Source organism: Scyliorhinus torazame, chromosome 15, assembly GCF_047496885.1.
Source record: "Scyliorhinus torazame isolate Kashiwa2021f chromosome 15, sScyTor2.1, whole genome shotgun sequence".
NCBI lineage: Eukaryota > Metazoa > Chordata > Chondrichthyes > Carcharhiniformes > Scyliorhinidae > Scyliorhinus > Scyliorhinus torazame.
Genome location: NC_092721.1, coordinates 91,349,633 through 91,373,235, shown reverse-complemented (window position 1 = coordinate 91,373,235; position 23,603 = coordinate 91,349,633). Strand labels below are relative to the sequence as shown.

Here is a 23,603-nt window from a genome sequence, read left to right as displayed (position 1 = left end):
GGGTGCTCACTCATTTGGAGACTTTGGGTATTATCAGGCCCATCTGTTTTGCTGACTGGGCAGCACCAATTGTACCTGTAATGAAGCCAGATGCCACAATTCGCTTGTGCGGCGACTATAAACTTACAGAGAATACGGCTTCCCGGCTCAGCCGATATCCAATGCCTCACATAGAGGATCTCTACGCGAAGCTTGCAGGCGGACATTCGTTCGCGAAATTAGATATGAGTCACGCCTACCTACAGTTGGAGCTGGACCCTGCCTCCCGGCCATATGTAACGATTAACACACACCGGGGCCTGTATGAATATACACGGTTGCCCTTTGAGGTATCCTCTGCCTGTGCTATTTTTCAACACGTCAGGGAGGGCATTTTGAGAGGTTTACCGCGTATCGCTGTCTACTTAGACGATGTTTTGATTACAGGGACGTCGAAGCAGGAACATTTGGAAAATTTGGAGGCTGTCCTTAGGCGCTTTTCAGAGGCTGGAGTCCATTTACGTCGCACAAAGTGCGTCTTTCAAACCGAAGAAAGTAGTCTACCTGGGTTATCGGGTGGACCACAAAAGTTTACACCCCGTCGCAGAGAAGGTGCGCGCAATTCAACAGGCCCCCGCCCTGACTGACTCTTTGCATCTTCGTTCTTTTCTCGGCCTCGTAAACTATTACGGGAAGTTCCTCCCCAATCTGACAACTACACTGGCCCTGTTACCCCTTCTGCTAAAGAAGAATTCCGCCTGGGTTTGGGGTCAGCCGCAAGAAACTGCTTTCCGGCGGGTAAAACAATAATTGTCGTCGTCTAGGTTACTAACCCACTATGATCCTGGAAAGCCTTTGCTCATCACATGTGATGCATCCACGTTTGGTATTGGGGCCGTCCTGTCCCACAAGATGGAGAACGGGGCCGAGCGGCCGATAGCTTTCGCCTCCCGCACATTGACTGCAGAGGAAAAGAAATACGCGCATATCGAGACGTAGGGCCTGGCGGTGGTCTTTGCGGTGAAACGCTTCCACCAGTGCGTGTATGGCTGCCACTTCACTATCGTGACTGATCATAAGCCTCTGCTGGGACTTTTCCGAGAGGATAAGCCAATACCGCCCATTGCTTCCGCACGGATCCAGCGCTGGGCTTTGTTGCTCGCTGCATGCGAGTATTCTCTGGAGCACAAACCAGGAACGCAGATAGCAAATGCCGATGCACTGAGCCGATTGCCTTTATCGACCGGCCCCATGTCGACCCCCACGACCGGTGAGGTGATTGCAACCCTAAATTTTATGGACACCTTGCCTGTCACGGCACCACAGATCCATGAGTGGACCCAGACGGAGCCAGTCCTGTCAAAGGTTTGGCACATAGTCCTGTATGGTGGGCAGCAAAGACAGCTCCCAGGCGAGTTGCGGGCATTTTCCTCCAAGCTGTCAGGATTTAGCGTGCAAGACGGTATCCTCTTGTGGGGGATGCGTGTGATTGTCCCGGAAAAAGGACAGGGGCTGATACTAAGAGACTTGCACAATGGGCATCCGGGTGTGACCAAAATGAAAATGTTGGCCCGGAGGTATGTCTGGTGGCCAGGCCTCGACACCGACATTGAGAAGGATTTAATTGGATTGGATTTGTTTATTGTCACGTGTACCGAGGTACAGTGAAAAGTATTTTTCTGCGAGCAGCGCAACAGATTATTAAGTACATGGGAAGAAAAGGGAATAAAAGAAAATACATAATAGGGCAACACAACATATACAATGTAACTACATAAGCACTGGCGTGAGAAGGTGGCTCAAAACTGCTCCATTTGCCAGTAACATCAGAAGCTTCCGCCGGCTACCTACATCACTGGGAATGGCCAGGGCGGCCTTGGGCACGCTTGCATGCAGATTTTGCAGGCCCTTTTCAAGGATCCATGTTCCTTCTATTAATCGATGCCCAGTCTAAATGGTTAGAGGTGCATAAGATGCAGGGGACAACGTCCTGCGCAACAATCGAGAAGATGCGTTTGTCTTTCAGTACGCATGGCCTCCCCGAGGTGCTGGTCACGGACAACGGCACTCCGTTCACAAGTGAGGAGTTTGCGAGGTTCATGAAGATGAACGGCATACGCCATATCCGTACCGCCCCATACCACCCGGCTTCAAATGGGTTGGCGGAGCGGGCAGTGCAGTCATTCAAACAAGGCCTAAAGAAGCAGTCTTCCGGGTCAATGGACACGAGACGGGCTCGTTTTTTATTTTCATATAGGACACCATGCGGTGACTGGGGTAGCTCCCGCAGAACTCCTAATGGGCCGGAGACTTCGCACCCGCCTTAGCATGGTTTTCCCGGACATTGGCGCAAAACTACGTCGCACACAAGAACGGCAGGGAGATGGTTTTTCTCGGCATCGGCCGATTCGGCAGTTTGCGCCCGGTGACTCAGTGTTCGTTCGCAATTTTGATGGTGGTGCCCAGTGGGTCCCTGACATAATCCTTCGCAAAACGGGCCCTATCTCTTACCAGGTGCAAGCCCAGGGTTGTCTCCAGCGCAAGCATGTAGACCACGTTCGGTCCAAAAGACCATCCCTTCCAAAGATTCCCCGCCCCCGGAGCTCATTTCTACAGCCACAGAGACCAGACACAGTGCAAATATTCCTCACAATCTTCCTCTGGTGCCGCACTCAAAGCCTGCGTAGGTTGTTGCAGAACCGCGTGGAGATAGAGACGCCGAGATGACGGAGGCAGAGGACTCCGACTCCGAGATGGAGACACAGGACGCCTCAGAGGGGGAACCCACGGTCTGTGGATGTACAACCGTTACGCCGTTCATCATGGAAGCGCCGTTCTCCGTCTAGTTACACGCCGCCCAATCCAGCGCCTCGTGCAAATGGTGTCCAGCCTGCAGCAAAACGAGTCCGACGCCCTCCTTCGCCAGGGTCTTCGGTGGATTCCTTGGACTTTGGGGGGGAAGGGACGTTATAACCTGCCTGCTTACCACTGGCTGGGGACTAATGGCAATCCCACAATCCTTTGGGAGTATGAGCTTCCCCAATGAGGGGGGCGGAGAAATCATTAGCAGGTTCCCTGCATAAATAAAGCTGGCCAGTTTGGAACCGGCTAGAGGAGGGTGAGCTGCAAGGAAGTTGCTGCTGCTGTTGTGTATATATATGTTATTGTAAATAAATGTTATTTCTTTCTCTCCTTCAACTAGTGCTGGATTCTTCGTGGCCCTCACAAAATACACCATCTGCAATATTTTGCTTTTGTTAGCCAGTCATTATTTAATTACATTAAACTCAAGCTAGCCTTGCTCTGCTCTGTCAAAGCTGTCTACCAAACTGGGATAATCTTGGACGGCAAAGATAACACCCAACTTCTCCACTTCTAGCCATCTCCTTGAACTCTTCCTGTCTGTTTTGTCCACTCTCACTTCGAACATATTTGTGACACTGTTACATTTCTTTATCCTGTAGCCATCTCAGATGGCCACCTGCAAAGGACCATGGGAATTATGGCCAACCCAGGACTCAGAGCTTGTGTATGTATTTGCAACCTAGATAGCTAGTCATGATCGAAACCCCCGCTCGTTTGCATTCTAATGGCCCATTTCCCCAGAACAATAGGACTGCACTCAAGAAACCGATACAGATACAGACGCCACTCCCTTTACTCAGGGAGCCCAAACAGCCAAGGTCAATGACCGCTAAGGACACGCCCAGCCATCAAGGCACCCGCCCGTTTATTGGCCAAAATCGAAGGCAGTGATCGAAGCCTGTCGAATTATTGGGTTCAAGTTAAGGACCGCCCCAAAGAGCGCAAAATCCCAGAGGGATAAGAAGAGACACAGCCATGTGCTCGGTCTCTCTTGGATCCGGCCTATGCCAACCCAAGTGCACCATAACGACCAGACAGACAAGTTCAAGACCAACGATCGCTACCAGACGGATGAGCCCAGCAGAAACAGAGCCACATCTTCTACCCAGCCACGCAGGATCCGGACAAAGGCCTAGTCCATCTGCATAGAGCCGGTTGCCCTGAAGTTGCGTAAAGGTTATTGTAGTTGTTAGGTGTCGTTTAACTTGTAGTGTTTTGTGTTGCATGTCGAAGTAATCCTTGTGTGTAAATAAACTATCTTTGAACTTGAACTGACTAACTGGTTGTGTGGTCCTTTGATCGATATCCGGTAAAGCCTTGTGGTGGTATCATTTGATACCTGGCGACTCTAAAGAGCATCATTATTAATTGGCAACATGTGGTGGTATGTATTAGGGGTCATGTGGGACTGTGAAGCCGTGATGCTATTGGCTGACAGATCCCGGGTCCTGGTTGGCTGCCGACTCCTGGCTCCGCCCTGAAGGCGGAGTATAAGAACCCGAGCTTCTCCCCGCCGCTTCATTCTGTTGCTGAGCAGCTGGGGACAAGTCTCGCTTAATAAAGCCTGAATCGACTTCATCACTTCTCGTCTCTCTCGTAAGTCATTGTGCGCTACAATTTATTAAGCGAGCTTAAAAGACTATGGAGCTCCGGATCGCCCCGGACTGCCTGCGGATCAGCCCCCACGCAGCGAACTCGGCAGCAGTATTTAAACACTGGCAAGCATGTTTTGAAGGCTACCTCCGAACGGCCCCCGGCCGGATCACAGAAGACCAGAAAATGCAGGTCCTGCATTCGAGGGTATACCCGGAAATTTACCCTCTCATAGAAGATGCAAAGGATTTCCCGACGGCGCTCGCATTGCTGAAGGGCATCTACGTTCGGCCTGTTAACCAGGTCTACGCGCGCCACCAACTCGCGACGAGACGGCAAAGTCCCGGAGAATCGCTAGAAGAATTCTACGCCACGCTGCTAATTTTGGGACGGGGCTGCAGCTGCCCGCCGGTGAACGCAATCGAACACACGGACATGCTAATTCGCGATGCATTTGTGGCAGGTATGAACTCTCCCCAAATCCACCAAAGACTTTTAGAAAGAGAGTCACTAGGACTCTCAGAGGCACGGGCCCTTGCAGCTTCCCTAGATATGGCCTCGCAAAATGCCCGCGCCTACGGCCCCGACCGCGCGGCAGCCCCTTGGGCTCCGTGGACCCCCGTCGGGACAACCCCCACCCTCCCTCGCAAGCTTGCGCGGTTAAAGCGCCGGACCATCCCGGGGGGGCCCGCTGCTATTTCGGCGGACAAGCGAAACACCCCCGGCAGCGCTGCCCGGCCCGCGCAGCTATTTGTAAAAGCTGTGGCAAGAAGGGCCATTACGCGGCAGTGTGCCGGTCCCGGGGGGTCGCTGCAATCCCCGGAGAAGAACGAGCCCAGCACATCCCAAATGCTCCCCAACCCCCCCAGGCTCCGCAACCCCCCCAGCGCCCCATGTGCGACCCGCGGGTGCCGGGCACCACGAGGGGAGGATGGGCGCCGCCATCTTGTGACCCCCCAGCCACGTGCGATTCATGGGGGCGGCCATTTTGTCCACCCCCGACCACGTGCGATCCATGGGGGCGGCCATTTTGTCCACCCCCGGCCGCGTGCGATTCATGGACGCCACCATCTTGGTTGACAACAAAGGATCCCAGCATCGACGGCTCCACGGGGTCTGAAGAAGACGCCGCGACACTACTACCACGACTGGCTTCGGTGACACTGGATCAATCGCGGCCCCAGACGCTCCAGATGACGACAACAACGGTGCTGGTCAACGGATACGAGACGCCATGCCTGATCAACTCCGGGAGCACTGAAAGTTTTATTCACCCAGACACGGTAAGACGCTGTTTTCTGACCATCCATCGAAGCACGCAAAAGATTTCCCTAGCTGCAGGATCCCACTCCGTAGAGATCAAAGGGTTCTGCATCGCGAACCTAACTCTACGTCCTTCCCCAACTCTGCGCGCCCACATTACTGGGATTAGATTTCCAGTGTAACCTGCAGAGCCTAACATTCCAATTCGGCGGCCCAATACCCCCACTCACTATCTGCGGCCTCGCAACTCTCAAGGTTGAACTGCCGTCCTTGTTTGCAAACCTCACCCCGGATTGCAAACCCGCCGCCACTAGGAGCAGACGGTACAGCGCCCAGGACCGGATATTTATTCGGTCTGAAGTCCAGCGGTTGCTGAAGGAAGGCATAATCCAGGCCAGCAATAGTCCCTGGAGAGCACAGGTGGTAGTAGTAAAGACCGGGGAGAAGCAAAGGATGGTCGTAGACTATAGTCAGACCATCAACAGGTACACGCAGCTAGATGCGTACCCTCTCCCCCGCATATCCGACATGGTCAATCGGATTGCCCAGTATAAGGTCTTCTCCACCGTGGACCTCAAGTCCGCCTACCACCAGCTCCCCATCCGCCCAGGTGACCGCAAGTACACAGCCTTCGAGGCAGACGGGCGTCTATACCACTTCCTAAGGGTCCCATTTGGTGTCACAAACGGGGTCTCGGTCTTCCAACGGGAGATGGACCGAATGGTTGACCAGCACGGGTTGCAGGCCACATTCCCGTATCTCGACAACGTAACCATCTGCGGCCACGATCAGCAGGACCACGACGCCAACCTCCAAAAGTTCCTCCAGACCGCTACCGCCCTGAAACTCACATATAATGAGGAAAAGTGCGTTTTTAGCACAAACCGGTTGGCCATCCTGGGATACGTAGTGCGCAATGGGATAATAGGCCCCGACCCCGAACGCATGAGCCCCCTTATGGAATTTCCCTTCCCCCACTGCTCCAAAGCCCTGAAACGTTGTCTGGGTTTCTTTTCATATTACGCCCAGTGGGACCCCCAGTATGCAGACAAGGCCCGCCCGCTAATAGTCCACTACCTTTCCCCTGTCGACAGAGGCTCGCCAGGCCTTCAGCCGCATCAAAGCGGATATCGCAAAGGCCACGATGCGCGCCATCGACGAGTCCCTCCCCTTCCAGGTCGAGAGCAACGCACCCGACGTAGCTCTGGCGGCCATCCTTAATCAAGCGGGCAGACCCGTGGCCTTTTTCTCCCGGACCCTCCACGCCTCAGAAATCCGCCACTCCTCAGTGGAAAAGGAAACCCAAGCCATAGTGGAAGCTGTGCGACATTGGAGGCATTACCTGGCCGGCAGGAGATTCATTCTCCTCACCGACCAACGGTCGGTAGCCTTCATGTTCGATAATTAAAAATGACAAGATCTTAAGGTGGAGGATCGAACTCTCCACCTTCAACTATGAGATCTTGTACCGTCCCGGAAAGCTGAACGAGCCGTCCGATGCCCTATCCCGCGGCACATGTGCCAACGCACAAATAGACCGCCTCCAAGCCCTCCACGAGGACCTCTGCCACCCGGGGGTCACTCGATTCTACCATTTCGTAAAGTCCCGCAACCTCCCCTACTCTGTGGAGGAGGTCCGTACAGTCACCAGGAACTGCCACATCTGCGCAGAGTGCAAACCGCACTTTTTCAGGCCGGATAGAGCGCACCTGATCAAGGCTTCCCGCCCCTTTGAACGCCTCAGTTTGGATTTCAAAGGGCCCCTCCTCTCCACTGACCGCAACGCATACTTCCTGAACGTGGTGGACGAGTACTCTCATTTCCCCTTCGCCATCCCCTGCCCCGACATGACAGCGGCCACAGTCATTAAAGCCCTTGGCACCATATTCACACTGTTCGGTTGCCCCGCGTATATCCATAGCGACAGGGGGTCCTCCTTCATGAGTGACGAGCTGCGCCAGTTCCTGCTCAGCAAGGGCATAGCCTCGAGCAGGACGACCAGCTACAACCCCTGGGGGAACGGGCAAGTAGAGAGGGAGAACGGCACAGTCTGGAAGACCCTCCTACTGGCCCTATGGTCCAGGGATCTTCCAGTTTCCCGGTGGCAGGAGGTCCTCCCGGATGCTCTCCACTCCATCCGGTCGCTGCTGTGTACCACCACTAACCAAACGCCTCATGAGCGCCTCCTTGTCTTCCCCAGGAAGTCCTCCTCCGTAACGTCGCTGCCGACCTGGCTGGCGGCCCCAGGACCCATCTTGCTCCGGAAACATGTGCGGGCGCACAAATCGGACCCGTTGGTCGAGAGGGTTCACCTTCTCCACGCGAACCCGCAGTACGCCTACGTGACGAACCCCGATGGCCGACAGGACACGGTCTCCCGGCGGGACCTGGCGCCTGCCGCCAACACACACACCCCCCCTACACCGATCATCCCCTCCCTGCCACCGGCGCACCCCGCGACCGCCCCCTTCCCGGGGGGATCGGTCCTCCTCCCGTGCCCGCCCAGGAGTAAAACAGGAACAAACACCGAAACGCTCCCGGAGACGACAACGCCTGAACAAGCACCTGCACCACCACCGGGGCTGAGGCGATCGACGAGGAAGACCAGACCGCCCGCTCGACTCGTGGAATCCGCGTGACACCAAGAATGTTGTTGTAACAAAAAAAATGTTTTGCTAATATTGTAAATAGTTTTCACAAACTTGTACATAGCCCAGTGTAGGGCTAAAACTATAGTAACATGTCCAAAATTTTCCTTCCAGCGCCAGCCTTTTAAACTCCTACCACCATGCGAACCACCACCCCGCCGGGTTCCTTTTTAACAAGGGGTGAATGTGGTGGTATGTATTAGGGGTCATGTGGGACTGTGAAGCCGTGATGCTATTGGCTGACAGATCCCGGGTCCTGGTTGGCTGCTGACTCCTGGCTCCGCCCTGAAGGCGGAGTATAAGAACCCGAGCTTCTCCCCGCCGCTTCATTCTGTTGCTGAGCTGCTGGGGACAAGTCTCACTTAATAAAGCCTGAATCGACTTCATCACTTCTCGTCTCTCTCGTAAGTCATTGTGCGCTACACAACATTACTCCGGTGCCGATTGTCAACAATCCCCACTAGCTTCTGTTCAGATCCCAGCAAATTCTCCTTGTTTTCTTTACTCATCAAAACAACCCTTTCCCATCTCTCTCCTCCCTTTGATTCTATCCGTTCCTGACTTTCGTTCCTGACTTTCCTTCCTGCCCCCCATGCTGATTAACATGTAGTTCCCTTTCCTCAGGCTGTCTCTCTCCTTTCAATTAGGGATACACCATCTTTGTTCATAGCCAGAAGCATAAATGAAATCTATTACTTACTTTGTAAATACAATCCTGTTAAACACAAGATTAAAAGCAGACTGTTGTTATTCCAGCTTCTCGTCCTCATCAGAAACATTCAACCATTCTTTGGGAGATGGATTATTAAAGCACACATGTGTTTATGCAGCCTCTGCTTCTCTGAAGCCTGTTTTAATGGACGTCACCCTGGAGGTGTACTGGACAAACTAGTTTGCTTTGCATTTGCATATAAATTGGCAACCGGCCTGATACAAGAAATGTGTTAAGATTATCCTGGAGGCGATTGTGGATCCTTCTCCAAAGAGTACATATTGAGAAATGCCATGTTTAATATTCAGTAGAGACTCCAGCATATCTGTATGACTCTGCAGTTTGCAATTGAGATAATTTATATTCAGTTGTGGTATGCTAAAATTGTTTTTCATTACTTCCTTATTTCTTAAACTTTAAGGGTTATTTATTTCATGGCTTCATGCCTATTAAAGCTAAGGACAGTAAACACTGTTGGGTGCTCCGGTTTCCTCCCAATCTCCAATAATGTGCAGATTAGGCGGATTGGCCATGCTAAATTGCCCCTTAGTGTCCAACAATTAAGTGGATGTTGAGTTCAAGGAAGCGACCAAATAGGAGTGTAAGGAAACAAAAGGTTTATTGACGTGGAACAAAAATTCTATGTACACTGGTCCCGGAAGGGACAACTTGCACCCAGCCCACACTAGGGCCTGGGCTTCTATGGCCTGATTTGCTCTCCTGCTGATGAGGAAGCTCGTACTCCACAAGACTCGCTCATGGGAAGCTTAATCGGCCTGGCCCAACGGGTCTTGTGTAGGTTACAACAGTGGGGTTACGGGGATAGGGTAGGGCAATGGGACTAGGTAATGTGCTCCTTTGGAGGGCTGGTACAGATTTGATGAGCCAAATTGCCTCCTTCTGCACTCTTGGGATTATATGGATTGGGAAAATTCCTGCTGGCGGGACAGAGAATCCCGTCCCTGGTCTCAACGCTATACAGAACCCAAATCTGGGCCATTATCATAGATCACAGAATTTACAGTGCAGAAGGAGGCCATTCGGCCTATCGAGTCTGCACCGACTCTTGGAAAGAGCACCCTACCCAATGTCAACACCTCCACCCTATCCCCATAACCCCACCCAACACTAAGGGCAATTTTGGACACTAAGGGCAATTTATCATGGCCAATCCACCTAACCTGCACATCTTTGGACTGTGGGAGGAAACCGGAGCACCCGGAGGAAACCCACGCACACACGGGGAGGATGTGCAGACTCCGCACAGACAGTGACCCATGCCGGAATAGAACCTGGGACCCTGGAGCTGTGAAGCAATTGTGCTAACCACCATGCTACCGTTATGACATCAGTTTCAGCTGATACAATCACATTCACACAAAAACAGAATGTTTTCACTGTACTTCGGTACAGGTGACAATAAATCAAATCAAAATCAAATTCATATGTTGAAGCATTGCTCCTTTAAAATAATCCAGTATTACAACATATTCCCACAATAACATGCTATAATTCCAGCTATGTATTCTTGTCAAAGCAGTATATTTCGATGATTTACATTCCTTGACTCGCACTCTAATATCAAAATGTATTATGTCTAAATATTTCCCCCAAGGGACTTTAAATTCTCGCTATTCCTATGTCCTTTTGTTCACTGAAAGCTGTGCTAAAGTCTTGTAAACGCTTTTGTAATAGACAATCTGTGCAAAGTAATAGTTGCACTTCCCATCACCCTAAGTCAATTATGGTTATCTCAAAGGTGTGTGTACTTACACAATTTATCTTATTTGACCTGCATTCAGGCTCCCTGCATTAGAAAACAAACACTGGTTTTATTGTCACTCACAACACATAGTGATTTTTCTCTTGTTACCTCCCTGTTTGAGTTCAGAAATGATTAGCAGCGGGCGGCAAATAAACTGGCAGTGTTGTCCCACCCACTTACCACTGCATTTACAGGCAGTCCCAGTCCTGGTGGACATCACTTCTGGTGGTCAGACCACTGGTCTAGAATAGGTGGGAATCTTGTACAGATGGTTCATTTAGACTCCAGTGTAATTTTTATTCTGATCAGTTGTATTAGTTCCTATTGAAATGAATGAAATGAAAATCACTTATTGTCACGAGTAGGCTTCAATGAAGTTACTGTGAAAAGCCCCTAGTCGCCACATTCCAGCGCCTGTTCGGGGAGGCTGGTACGGGAATTGAACCGTGCTGCTGGCCTGCCTGGGTCTGCTTCAAAAGCCAGCGATTTAGCCCAGTGTGCTAAATCACCAGTCACGCATGTCATAAAATGGGGTATGTCGTGTTGGGTGTTCTGATGCACAAATGATCCAACACGGCTGTAGATGGTACAACTCAGTTTTATTGTCTAAACAACGGTACCAACTAACTACTGGCTTGGGTACGTGCTTCACCAGCTAACCTGTGGACCCAGCCCTATCACTATCTTAGTGAGGCACTCAGCACATGGTCTATGTCTGAGTGGCGCACTGTGAACTCTGTGCTCTGAGCTATCTCCTGGAAGAATGAGCGGGAACTGTGGTGTTCCCTGTTTTATAGTGCGTGTGCTCTCACTGGTGATTGGCTGTGGTGTTATGTGTGTGCTGGTTGGTCCAACTGCCTGTCCATCAGTGTGTGTGTGATTGCACCATGATATCCTGATGTGGATATCATGACATCCCCCCCTTTCATAAAGGATATGTGCCTACATGCTAATAAATAGAAATGTGTACTGAGTACAGCTGAATGTGTGTGTGCAATATTTACAACATGTACATGAGGCTAAACTATATACAGAGGAAGGTGTCAGGTGCAACAGAACAACGACGTTGTACCAATAACAGAACAAATGCAATCAACAAACGACGAGAGAAAACTTCTGGAACAATGAACGACAAGAAAAGAAATTCGTTAACAGTACTGTAAAACAATTCAGTGAGTCCAATGTGCGAACAGGCTCATAAGTCAAGTCTCTCAGGTGGGCGACGAATTCGGGTTGACCGCCTCAGGAATGGGTCAGGATCCACCGGCTGAGGAATGGGCCTGGACAGGGGCGACAGAGGAAGAGGTAGAGTGTCAGGAAGCTCAACAAAGTCTACATCAGGGACAACAGGAGGGCGTGGCACTGGTGCATGATTTCGTAGCGAGCGTGGAACCAGACGAAGGGCCCGCCGATTACGGCGGTGAATGGAGCCATCAGGCATACGAACCAGGAATGAGCGGGGAGCCACGTGGCGGAGAACCTCAGCGATTGCCGACCAGCCACCCTCCGGTAGGTGTATGCGGACATTGTCTCCAGGTGCCAGGGCAGGAAGATCAGTCGCCCGAGCGTCATGTGCCACCTTCTGCTGAGCACGCTGTTGTTGCTTCCTTCGCAATACTGGACATGGTCGAGGTCAGGAACATGAATGGCCGGCACAGTGGTCCTGAGGGTGCGACTCATCAACAGCTGGGCCGGCGAGAGGCCTGTGGACAGTGGGGCCGAGTGATAGGCCAGCAGGGCTAAACAGAAGTCAGATCCGGCATCAGCAGCCTTGCAGAGGAGCCGCTTCACAATGTGGACGCCCTTTTCTGCCTTGCCATTTGACTGAGGATGCAAGGGACTGGACGTCACTTGTGTGAAGTTGTATGAAGTGGCAAAAGAAGACAATTCTTGACTCGCAAAGCAAGGCCCGTTGTCAGACATGACGGTGAGCGGAATTCCACGGCGAGCAAAGGTTTCTTTGCATGCCCGGATGACAGCTGATGATGTCGTGTCGTGCAGGCATATGACCTCTGGATAACTTGAGAAGTAGTCAATAAGAATAATGTAGTCTCTGCCGAGCGGATGAAAGAGGTCCACACCCACCTTCGCCCAGGGGGACGTGACCAACTCATGGGGCTGAAGGGTCTCAGGAGGTTGCGCCGGCTGAAACCTCTGGCAGGTGGGGCAGTTGAGCACCATGTTGGCGATGTCGTCGCTGATGCCTGGCCAGTACACAGCCTCTCGGGCCCTCCGCCTGCACTTTTCAACTCCAAGATGGCCTTCGTGCAGTTGTTCGAGGACAAGCCAGTGCATGTTGTGTGGGATCACGATCCGGTCCAACTTCAAGAGGACACCATCAATGACGGCCAAGTCGTCCCGGACGTTGTAAAATTGTGGGCACTGCCCCTTGAGCCACCCTTCCGTTATGTGGCGCATCACACGTTGTAGAAGGAGGTCAGCCGCAGTCTCATGGCGAATGTGGGCCAGACGTACATCAGTGGCCGGCAGATTGGCCGATGTGAAGGCTACCTGTGCGTCGACCTGACAAACGAACCCCTCCGTGTCGGGCGGTGTGTTGACCGCCCTGGACAGAGCATCTGCGATGATGAGATCCTTCCCCGATGTGTAGACAAGTTGGAAGTCGTACCTCCGGAGCTTGAGCAGAATGCGCTGGAGGCGAGGGGTCATGTCGTTGAGGTCCTTCTGAATGATGGCTTAGGGGGCGATGGTCGGTCTCCACAGTGAACTGCAGAAGACCATATACATTGTCGTGAAACTTGTCGATGCCAGTCAACAGGCCTAGGCACTTCCGTTATGTGGCGCCTGCGACGCATAGGCGACTGGAGCCCATGATGAGGTGTCGTCCCGTTGCAGGAGTACCGCCCCAATGCCGGACTGGCTGGCGTCAGTTGAGATTTTTGTTTACTGTGTGGTATCGAAAAACGCCAGTACCAGGGCGGTGGTGAGCTTGACCTTGAGCTCCTCCCATTCACTCTGGTGTGCGGGCAGCCACTGGAATTCCGTTGTCCTTTTGACCAGGTGGCGAAGAGCAGTCGTGTGCGAAGCAAGGTTAGGAATGAACTTCCCCAGGAAGTTGACCATCCCGAGAAAGCGCAGCACTGCCTTCTTGTCTGACGGCTGCTGCATGGCTGCGATGGCTGCCACTTTGTCGGCATCCGGCCGCACACCCAACTGGGAGATATGGTCCCCCAAAAACTTTAGCTCAGTCTGGCCAAAAGAGCACTTGGCTCGGTTAGGGCGCAGGCCCTGATCCCGTATCCATGCAAAGACACGCTGGAGATGACTGATGTGCTCCTGTGGTGTGGTGGACCAGGTGATAACGTCGTCTATGTAGACGCGTACCCCTTCGATGCCCTCCATCATCTGTTCCATGATGCGATGGAATACTTTGGAGGCCGAAATGATGCCGAATGGTATCCTATTGTAGCAGTATCTGCCAAATGGAGTGTTGAAAGTGCACAGCTTCCTGCTGGACTGATCCAATTGAATCTGCCAAAAGCCCTTTGAGGCATCAAGCTTGGTGAATATTTTTGCCCGAGCCATCTCGCTCGTGATTTCTTCTCGTTTGGGTATGGGGTAGTGTTCCCTCATAATGTTGTGATTCAAATCTTTTGGGTCGATACAGATCCGCAGCTCGCCGGAGGGTTCCTTGACGCACACCATGGAGCTGACCCATGGCGTTGGCTCCGTGACCCGGGAAAGCACTCCTTGGTCCTGCAGGTCCTGCAGCTGCTGCTTGAGGCGGTCCTTGAGTGGTGCTGGGACCCTACGAGGTGCGTGAATGACCGGGGTGGCGTCCGGTTTGAGCCGTATTTTGTACGTGTAGGGCAGTGTGCCCATGCCCTCGAAAACCTCCTGGCTGTGCGTGAGGAGTGAGTGGAGCTGCGCCCTAAGGTCTGCATCCGGGAAATCGGACGTGCCTTCTGGAGACAGTGTGTACCCGTTGAACGAGGTGGAGGATCTTGCACGCCTGTGCGCCTAACAGAGAGTCCTTTGCGGATCCTACGATTTCAAAGATAATGTGGCTTTGTGTGAGTTGTGTGTAGCTTCGAGCTGGCAGGACCCCATGGCCGGGATGACGTTTCCATTGTAGTCAACCAACTGACAGTGGGATGGCAGCATCGGTGGTTTAACCTTCAAAGTCTGGAAGGCTGACCATGCGAGGAGGTTGGCGGAGGCACCAGTGTCCAGGCGAAATGTGATCTGGGATCGGTTGACCGTTAGGGTGGCACACCACTCATCGCCTAGATCAATGCTGTGCACTGGCAGCGGCTGGTGGTTCTGACTTGGGGACATCCGGTTCTTGTGGATTACCGCAACGCGGAAGGGCTCCCTGTCTTCTGTATCGCTGCTCTGCATACTATCTGGATATGACTCAATGTAGGGGGGCTGAATCGGCTGCACGTCCCTGCGAGGCTGGCGGAATTGTTGGGAGTTGGCAGGTTGAGCTGCTCGACAGCAGGCAGCATAGTGGCCCATCCTGCCATAGCGGAGGCATTGTCGCGCTTTGGCCGGACATTGCCGCTTTAAGTGGGCGGAGCCACAGTTGCCACAGGTCGTGACGTCATGGCGTTCGTTGCATTCGTTGCGCCACCGCGCATGCGCGGTGCGGTCCTGCGTAGAGCGCGCCTGTGCATCACGTCCCTCTGCGTCAACGTCCCCTCTTTTGGCGCTTACAAGCGCGGGAGGCCTCGGAAAGCGCACAAGATGACCACCCTTGTCCATGCCGCGGGCCGGGAGGAACTCAATCGACTGGACCCGCTCCGCCTCGCAGGACCCGAGCCGTGCCTTTTCGGCCGCCTGGATTTGGGAGTACCGGCTGGTCGCGTTCTCATGGAGGACGCAGGTCGCAATGGCAGTCGCTAGGGTGAGGCGCTTTATTTTAAGGAGCTGCTGGCGTAGGGTGTCTGAGATGACCCCAAAAACTATCTGATCCCGTATCATGGAGTCGGAGGTGGCCTCATAGCCGCAGGACTGCGCGAGGATACGGAGGTGTGTCAAGTAAGATTGGAAAGGCTCATCCTTACCCTGCAGGCGCTGCTGGAAGAGGTACCTCTCGAAGCTCTCATTGACTTCCACGTTGAAGTGTTCCTCGAACTTCAGAAGCACCGTCTTATAATTTGTCTTGTCCTCGCCTTCCGCAAATGCCAGGGAGTTGTAGATGTGGATGGCGTGTTGCCTCGCCATGGAGAGGAGGAGGGCGATCTTCCTGGTGTCCGATGCATTCTCCCTGTCTGTGGCTTCTAGGAAGAGCTGGAAGCGCTGTTTAAACAGCTTCCTGTTTACACTGAGATTACCAGCGATTCGGAGCGGCTGCGGCGGGCTGATGGTTTCCATGGAGCAGATGGCGGATTTCTGAAAGGGTGCAGGTAGGTCTCACAGTCGCTGGTTAGCTTCCACTACTGGTATCATGTCGTGTTGGGTGTTCTGATGCACAAATGATCCAACACGGCTGTAGATGGTACAACTCAGTTTTATTGTCTAAACAACTGTACCAACTAACTACTGGCTTGGGTACGTGCTTCACCAGCTAACCTGTGGACCCAGCCCTATCACTATCTTAGTGAGGCACTCAGCACATGGTCTATGTCTGAGTGGCGCGCTGTGAGCTCTGTCCTCTGAGCTATCTCCTGGTAGAATGAGCGGGAACTGTTGTGTTCCCTGTTTTATAGTGCGTGTGCTCTCACTGGTGATTGGCTGCGATGTTATGTGTGTGCTGGTTGGTCCAACTGCCTGTCCATTAGTGTGTGTGTGATTGCACCATGATATGCTGATGTGGATATCATGACAGGGTATAGTCATTGTTGGAGGGAATTTTCTGATACTGGACTATGATATAAATTATAGGTGGTCCTGTAACTACATTTGTGCTCCTATATTACTTTTGAATAGTTCTGATGAGACAAAAGGTACTCATTGGCTTAGATGCCTGTTTAGAAGAGGCAATTTGTAGAAATAGATAGTGTACACACAATGCTGTTAATATCAGAAAAGACACAAAAAGGCTGTTAGCTATTTTGTGATATTAAAGATACAAAATGGCTGAACAAGCCACATTCCCTGTAAACTGTCTCATGAGAACCAACCGTGGGTATGTATAGGGAGTATCCCAACAGCCGCTGATAACAGCTTCACAGAACAAGACATACAATGTATCCTTGATCCACAGCTGTAGACAGGACATATCCTTGTGTTAGTTTTGAATGAAATCTGTATGAAGTTAGGGGCAGGTAAGACAACACCCACTTTAACCATATATGTGACAACTGGGATGCTAAGAAAATAGATTGACTGCATATAATAAAGTGTGACGTGAATATAGTTGATTGATTGTATGTAAATAAGAATCCGCCCCTTGAATCTGTATATTAACCCATGTGAGCCTTAGCTCAACTGAGAAACGGTGCTGTCAATAGGCAGCGGAGTCTCAGGCCTTCACTCCCAGAATTCTGACATAATAAACTGCTTTTTTTTACTTATACTCAGGCCTTCGTGGGAATATTTTCACCTCTAACAGTCATTTTGAGCTGCTCTCAGGTGACACTTTAGAGACACTTTTCTCACAAGTATAGCTTGTGGTTTTTCACCTTAAAGGATTTGAAAATACTTGTAGGCCGAGTTTCTGCAAAAACACGGCTAAGTGTTGACGCCGGCATAAACACCGGAGAGTTTCACACCGGCGTCAACGAGCCTCTTGCCCCAGCGATTCTGAAGCCCACAGGGGCCCAGTACGGCACTGGAGTTCTCCGCGCAGCTCCGGCGCTGATACGCTGCCCTGCACCGCTGGCCTCGGATCCGTGCATGCGCGTGGTGGCCGGCCGTGGGTCTGTGCACGCGCGCGGTGGCTGCTTCCGCGCCGGGACCGTGCAACATGGCGGAGCCACACAGCGGGCCGGCGCAGAAGGTAGGCCCCCCCCCCAGATCGCACGCACCCGCCGATCAGTAGCCCCCGATCGCGGACCTGGCCGTCGTGAAGGCCCTCCTGCCCCACCCCACCTTTACGGCCACCCCGACCACGAGTCCGAACTCCAACCAGGTGGAACCATACGTGAACCACGCCGGCGGGAACTCGGCCAGTCGACCGCGGAGAATCACCACGGGGGCCTCTTTCAACGTCCCCCGACCAGCATCGTGTCGACCGCGTGCGCGCGGCTGGCGGCGATTCTTCGGTCGCTGGAGAATCGCTTCCCGGCGTTGGACCCGATCGCGGGTCTGAGGCCACATTCTCCGTCCCCGCACCAAGCGCGATTTCGGCGCGGAGGCTCGGAGAATCCCGCCGTAGTTTCTGTTAGCAATTAACCTATGCTGGACTTCCGGTGGTGGCCATGGAGTGAGTTCCCGCTCAGGTGGAATTCTTTGGTCCTTTGACCATCTGAGGGGTGGAATTTTGGATGCAAAGAGGTGCAGGAGTGCCAGGAGAAGGTGTAACTCCTCTGGTGTGGCTGGTGGTGGATCCACGGCGGGGGGGGGGGGGTGGGTCTAGAAGAAAATAGCTGTTGGAACAGGAGAGTCTTTATGTGCGGTGGGTTGTGGTGGCAGAGGGCGGGGGGCCTGTTCTGCTCGCCTGGTGGTCAACAGAGCAGCTGGTGGACTGTTTAAATTAGACATTCAGCCAGCAGAGAAGGAAAGCTCTAGGGGACCTGGCCAGGATGGTAGAGCCGCTCAAAGCAGGGATTGACCGAGTGGGGCTGGAATCCTGGGGCTGGGAGGTCCAGAGGGTGGGGGTGGGGGGCGGGGGGGGGGAGCGCGGGGAGTGGCTCACCGCGTTGGTGATCGAGATGGTGATGGTGCGGGGGAGACTGAAGGTGGGTGATAGAGGATCTGGAAGGCAAGGTTTGCGGATGCTGGGGATGCTCGAGGGCATCAAGGGTGCGGAGGCCGGCATGTGTGGCCGAAGTGCTGGGGAGGCTGATGGGGGAGGGGGCCTTTGATTGGCCTTTGGGGGTCGACCGAGCGGACAGGGAGTTGATCAGGCTGCAGGCGAGCGAGTCGCTGAGGGCAATGGTGGTGCGGTTGCAGCGCTTCTTGGAGAAAGAGAAGATTCTTTGGTAGACGAGGCAGATGAGAAGGTGCACCTGGGAAGGGAACGAGTTGCGGGTGTACCAAGACCTGGGCGTGGAACTGACGAAGAGGAGGGTGGGGTTTAATTGGGTCAAGGCTGCCCTCTTCAAGGAGAGGGTGACGTTTGGAGTGCTGTACCTGGCCTGCCTCTGGGTGACTTTCGAGAATCAGGAATACTATTTTGTATGCCAGAGGAGGCGATGCAGTTTTTGAGGGACAGTGGACTGGCAGGAGAAGGGGGACACTATGTGAGGAAGTGTTTTCTTTTGGTTGATATTGGAAAACTTTTTCTCCAATGAAATGTTTTGTTGGGTTTGGTGGTGGGGTGCTTGGGGAGTATCAAGGGTGAGTGCACCTTTTTTCTGTTTCTTTGGTTCTTGAGGGAGTGTGGACGTGGGGTGATGGGAGTCATGGGGAGTAGGAGGTTTGGAAGCCTTGGGCAGGCTGCCAGGCTAGCTGGGCGTGCTAGTTAATGGGAGCACAGTGGGGGGTGGTCCGGTGGTTGGTAAAGGGGAGGAGGATGGTGTTGTTGTTTTGTCTGGGGGAGGAGGGATGCTGACAAGGGTGAGGTTGTTGTGGCGCAGTTGGAAAGGGAGTGATGATGGTGGGCCTGGAGTGTCATGTGACACGGGCCGGGGCTGGCCCAAAAAGTTTTTTTAAAAATATATTTTTATTAAGGCGTTTATCTAAACAGCAAATACACAAACAAAAGCAAGAACAAACAGGGGCATCAGAATAAATAACTAATCAACACCCAAACTCCCCTGCCCTTCCCCTACTCCTATCCTGCCATCCCCATTTTAACCCCATTATCCCCCTCTACCATGTCTCCCCCCCCTGCTGACTCCTTAAACCTCCTTAAAGATGTTGATGAACGATTTCCACCTGTGGGCAACCCAAGGACCGACACTCTCAAGACAAACTTAATCTTTTCTAACCTCAGGAATTCTGCCAAGTCGCTCACCTACACCCCCAATTTTGGTGGCTCCGAGTCCCTCGAACCAAGCAAAATCCATCTCCGGGTTATCGGGGAGGCCAAGGCCAGGGCACCGGCCTTTCTTGCTCCCTGGACACATGGGTCTTCCGACACCCTAAACATCGCTACCTCTGGACTCGGGACCACCTTCACCCTCAGCACCTCGGATATTCCGTCCGCAAACCCCTGCCAGAACCCCTTCAGTTTTGGACATGCCCAGAACATGTGGACATGGTTTGTACGCCTCCCCGCGCACCGCCCATACCTATCATCTACTCCCTCAAAAAACCTACTCATCCTCACCACCATCATATGCGCCCTGTGGACTACTTTTAACTGAATAAGACCGAGCCTTCCACAGAACAAGGACGCATTCGCCCTCCGCAGAGCCTCCTCCTATGTCCCGGGCTCCACCCCGCCTCCCCCAGCTCCTGCTCCCACTTCTGTTTAATGTCTCCCATTGGGGCCCCTCCCAATCCATCAGCTCCTTGTAGACCTCGGACACATTCCCCTCCCCTATCCCCTCACTCGACAGCACCTAATCTTGCAGCCCCAAGGGCGGCAACCTGGGAAGGGAAGGCACCTCTCTCTTCACGAAATCCTGGACTTGTAAGTACCCCAAATCATTCCCCCGGGAGCTCCTCCAGGTCCTCTAATTTTGCAAAGCTGCCCCCTATGACCAGATCCCCAAACCGCTCAATCCCCGCCTGCTGCCACTCCTGAAACCTCGGACTCCACTGCTCCCATTCCGTCAAGGCCAACACCACCACTGGGCTCACGGAGTAGCTGGCCGGCGAGAACGACAGAGGCGCCATTAACAATGCCCCCAAGCTTGTTCCTCTACAAGAGGCCGCCTCCATTTGCCCCTTAACACCGACCCCCCCCCCCCCCCACTAACCATTTCCTGACCATAGCGATATTTGTCGCCCAGTAGTAGTTCATTATATTGGCAGCACCAACCCCCCACCACCCCCCTCACCCCACTCCAAAATAGCCCACTTGACCCGTAGGGCCTTCCCCACCCATACAAACCCCGAGATCAACGCATTACCCTTCTTAAAGAATGACTTAGGGACAAAGATCGTCAGGTTCTGAAATATGAACAGGAACCTTGGCAGCCCCGTCATCTTCACTGTCTGCACCCGTCCCGCCAATGACAGTGGCAGCACATCCAAAGCTCGTTCCCACCACCTTGAATGGCAGCTCCCCCAGCCTCCTCTCCTGGCCTGTGGTCTCAATCGGGACTACCTCACTCTTCCCCCTGTTCAACTTGTACCCAGAGAACCGACTAAAGTCCTCCAAAATCCCCATAATGGTGCCAATGCCCCTCAGTGGGTCCAAAATATATAACAATACGTCGTCCGCAAGCAACAAAACTCTGTGCTCGACGTCTCCCCCTCCTCCCTGGACAATCCCTCTCCAGTCCCTTGACGCTCTAAGCTCCATTGCCAATGGCTCTATAGCCAATGCAAAAAGCAACAGGGAGAGCGGGCATCCCTGCCTTGTCCCACGGTGCAACCCGAAATACCCTGAGCTCACTCTTTTCTTCCACACACTTGAGACCGGCGCCCTGTACAGCAACTGGACCCAGTCCACAAACCCCTGCCCCAACCCAAACCGCATCAGCACCTCCCACAGGTTCTCCCACTCCACTTGGTCTGAAGCCTTCTCTGCTTCCATTGTCACTGCCTCTTCCACTTCCTGCTCCTCTGGGGGCATCATAATCATGTTAAGGAACCTCCTCACATCAGCTGACAACTGTCGCCCTTTTACAAATCCCGTTTGGTCCTAGCACCACTGGGACGCAGTGCTCAATTCGCGAAGCCAACACATACGCCAGCAACTTAGCGTCCCTATGCAACAACGCTATCGGACGGTATGATACACACTACTCCGGATCCTTATCTTTTTTAATATCAGGGAGATGGATGCCTGCGATAGTGTAGGGGGCAGTTATCCCCTCTCCTGGCCTTATTGTATGACCTCACCAGCAACGGCTTTAGGCGCTCCCCAAACCTTTTGTAAAACTCCACCGGGAACGCATCCAGGCCCGGGGCCTTCATTGCCTGCATTGCCCCCATATTCTCCATCACCTCCATCCACCTGATTGGGGCCTCCAATGCTTGCACCAATTCATCATCCTGGGAAACCTCAACCCATCCAGGAACTGCCGCATTCCCTCCAGCCAGCCGGGAGCTCTCGTTCAGCTCCAACTACCCCTAAATGGCGGACCTCACCCGCTCGCACGCCTCCTCATCCGCCAACAGCCCCACATCCAGCCTCCAATGCGGGGGCTAGGCCCCCCACCCGATCCACTCGCAAATTCACCCAGTGTGGCATGTGGTCTGAGTACACAATCACCGAATACTCTGAATTGACCACCCATGCCAACAACGCCTTGTCAACCACTAAAAGGTCAATCCGGGAGTACACCCTGTGCACATGGGAAAAATCTGAAAATTTCTTTGCCTTCTTCTTCCCAAACCTCCACAGGTCGACCCCCACAGTAAGAAATCTGTTAAATTTGAAAAAAACCATTGAGAAAGCAATTAATTCTAATCGATTAACTAGATAGTGGAGTAACTAAACCTGAGGGAAGAGATTGGTATTTAGCATTTAATTTTACAATAAAAATCTAGCGTCAGGGCCATATAGTTAATTATAACTCAATCTAACAACAATTCAAGTGTTTATTTTAAATTAATTAACTAATTATTTTAAATTAATTAACTTCCAGGGCAGCACGGTAGCAAAATTGGATAGCACTGTGGCTTCACAGCGCCAGGGTCCCAGGTTCGATTCCCCGCTGGGTTACTGTCTGTGCGGAGTCTGCACGTTCTCCCCGTGTCTGCGCGGATTTCCTCCGGGTGCTCCGGTTTCCTCCCACAGTCCAAAGACGCGCAGGCTGGGTGGATTGGCCATGCTAAATTGCCCTTAGTGTCCAAAAAGGTTAGGAGGGGTTATTGGGTTACGGGGATAGGGTGGAAGTGAGGGCTTAAGTGGGTCGGTGCAGACTCGATTGGCCGAATGGCCTCCTTCTGCACTGTATGTTCTATGTTCTCTAACTAGTGCTTAAATGTGACCCAGTGGGGTGCAGTGCTCCAACTGTGAGATGTGGCAGATCTGTGACGCTTCCAGCGTTCCGGTCGACTACATCTGCATCAAATGTAACCAATGGTAGCACCTCACAGACCACGTGGTTCGGTTGGAACAGTAGTTGGATGCACTTAGGAGCATGCAGGTGGCGGAAAGCGCATGGATAGGAGTTATAGAGATGTGGTCACACCCAAGGTGCAGGCAGACAGATGGATGAGCGCAGGCAGTCAGTGCAGGAATCCCCTGTAGCTGTCCCCCTTTCTAACAGGTATACCTTTTTGGATACTGTTAGGGGGGGAAAGCCTATCAGTGGAAAACAACAGCAGCCAGAACAGTGGCACCGCAACTGGCTCTGTTGCTCAGCAGGGGAGGGCAAAGTGCAGGAGAGTGATAGTTATAGGGGACTCTATATAGTAAGGGGCACAGATAGGTGCTTCTGTGGAAGTAAAAGAGACTCCAGGTTGGTGTGTTGCCTCCCTGGTGCCAGGGTAAAGGACGTCTCTGAACGAACACAGGACATCCTGAAGGGGGAGGGTGAACAGCCAGGGAGGTCGTAGTACACATAGGTACTAATGACATCGGCAGGAATAGTGATGAGGTCCTGCAGAAGGAGTTCAGGGAGTTAGGCACTAAGCTAAGAAG

General features: G+C 52.8%; 1 protein-coding gene across 4 annotated transcripts in view; it reads right to left on the bottom strand.

The window, feature by feature from the left end:
• vstm5 (V-set and transmembrane domain containing 5) overlaps positions 1-23,603 on the bottom strand; it is a 179,526-nt gene that overhangs the window by 69,779 nt on the left and 86,144 nt on the right. For 2 of the 4 annotated variants that reach the window (XM_072476429.1, XM_072476428.1), the window contains exon 1: positions 9,049-9,199. The exons of 1 other annotated variant lie outside the window; for it this stretch is intronic. In XM_072476429.1, coding sequence (XP_072332530.1) covers positions 9,049-9,127 — 79 coding nt within the window. In that variant the 5' untranslated portion in view covers positions 9,128-9,199. Of the gene's footprint in view, positions 1-9,048; positions 9,200-11,005; positions 11,147-23,603 lie in introns of those variants that run through there. One more of the 4 variants, XM_072476430.1, reaches the window with a different exon arrangement.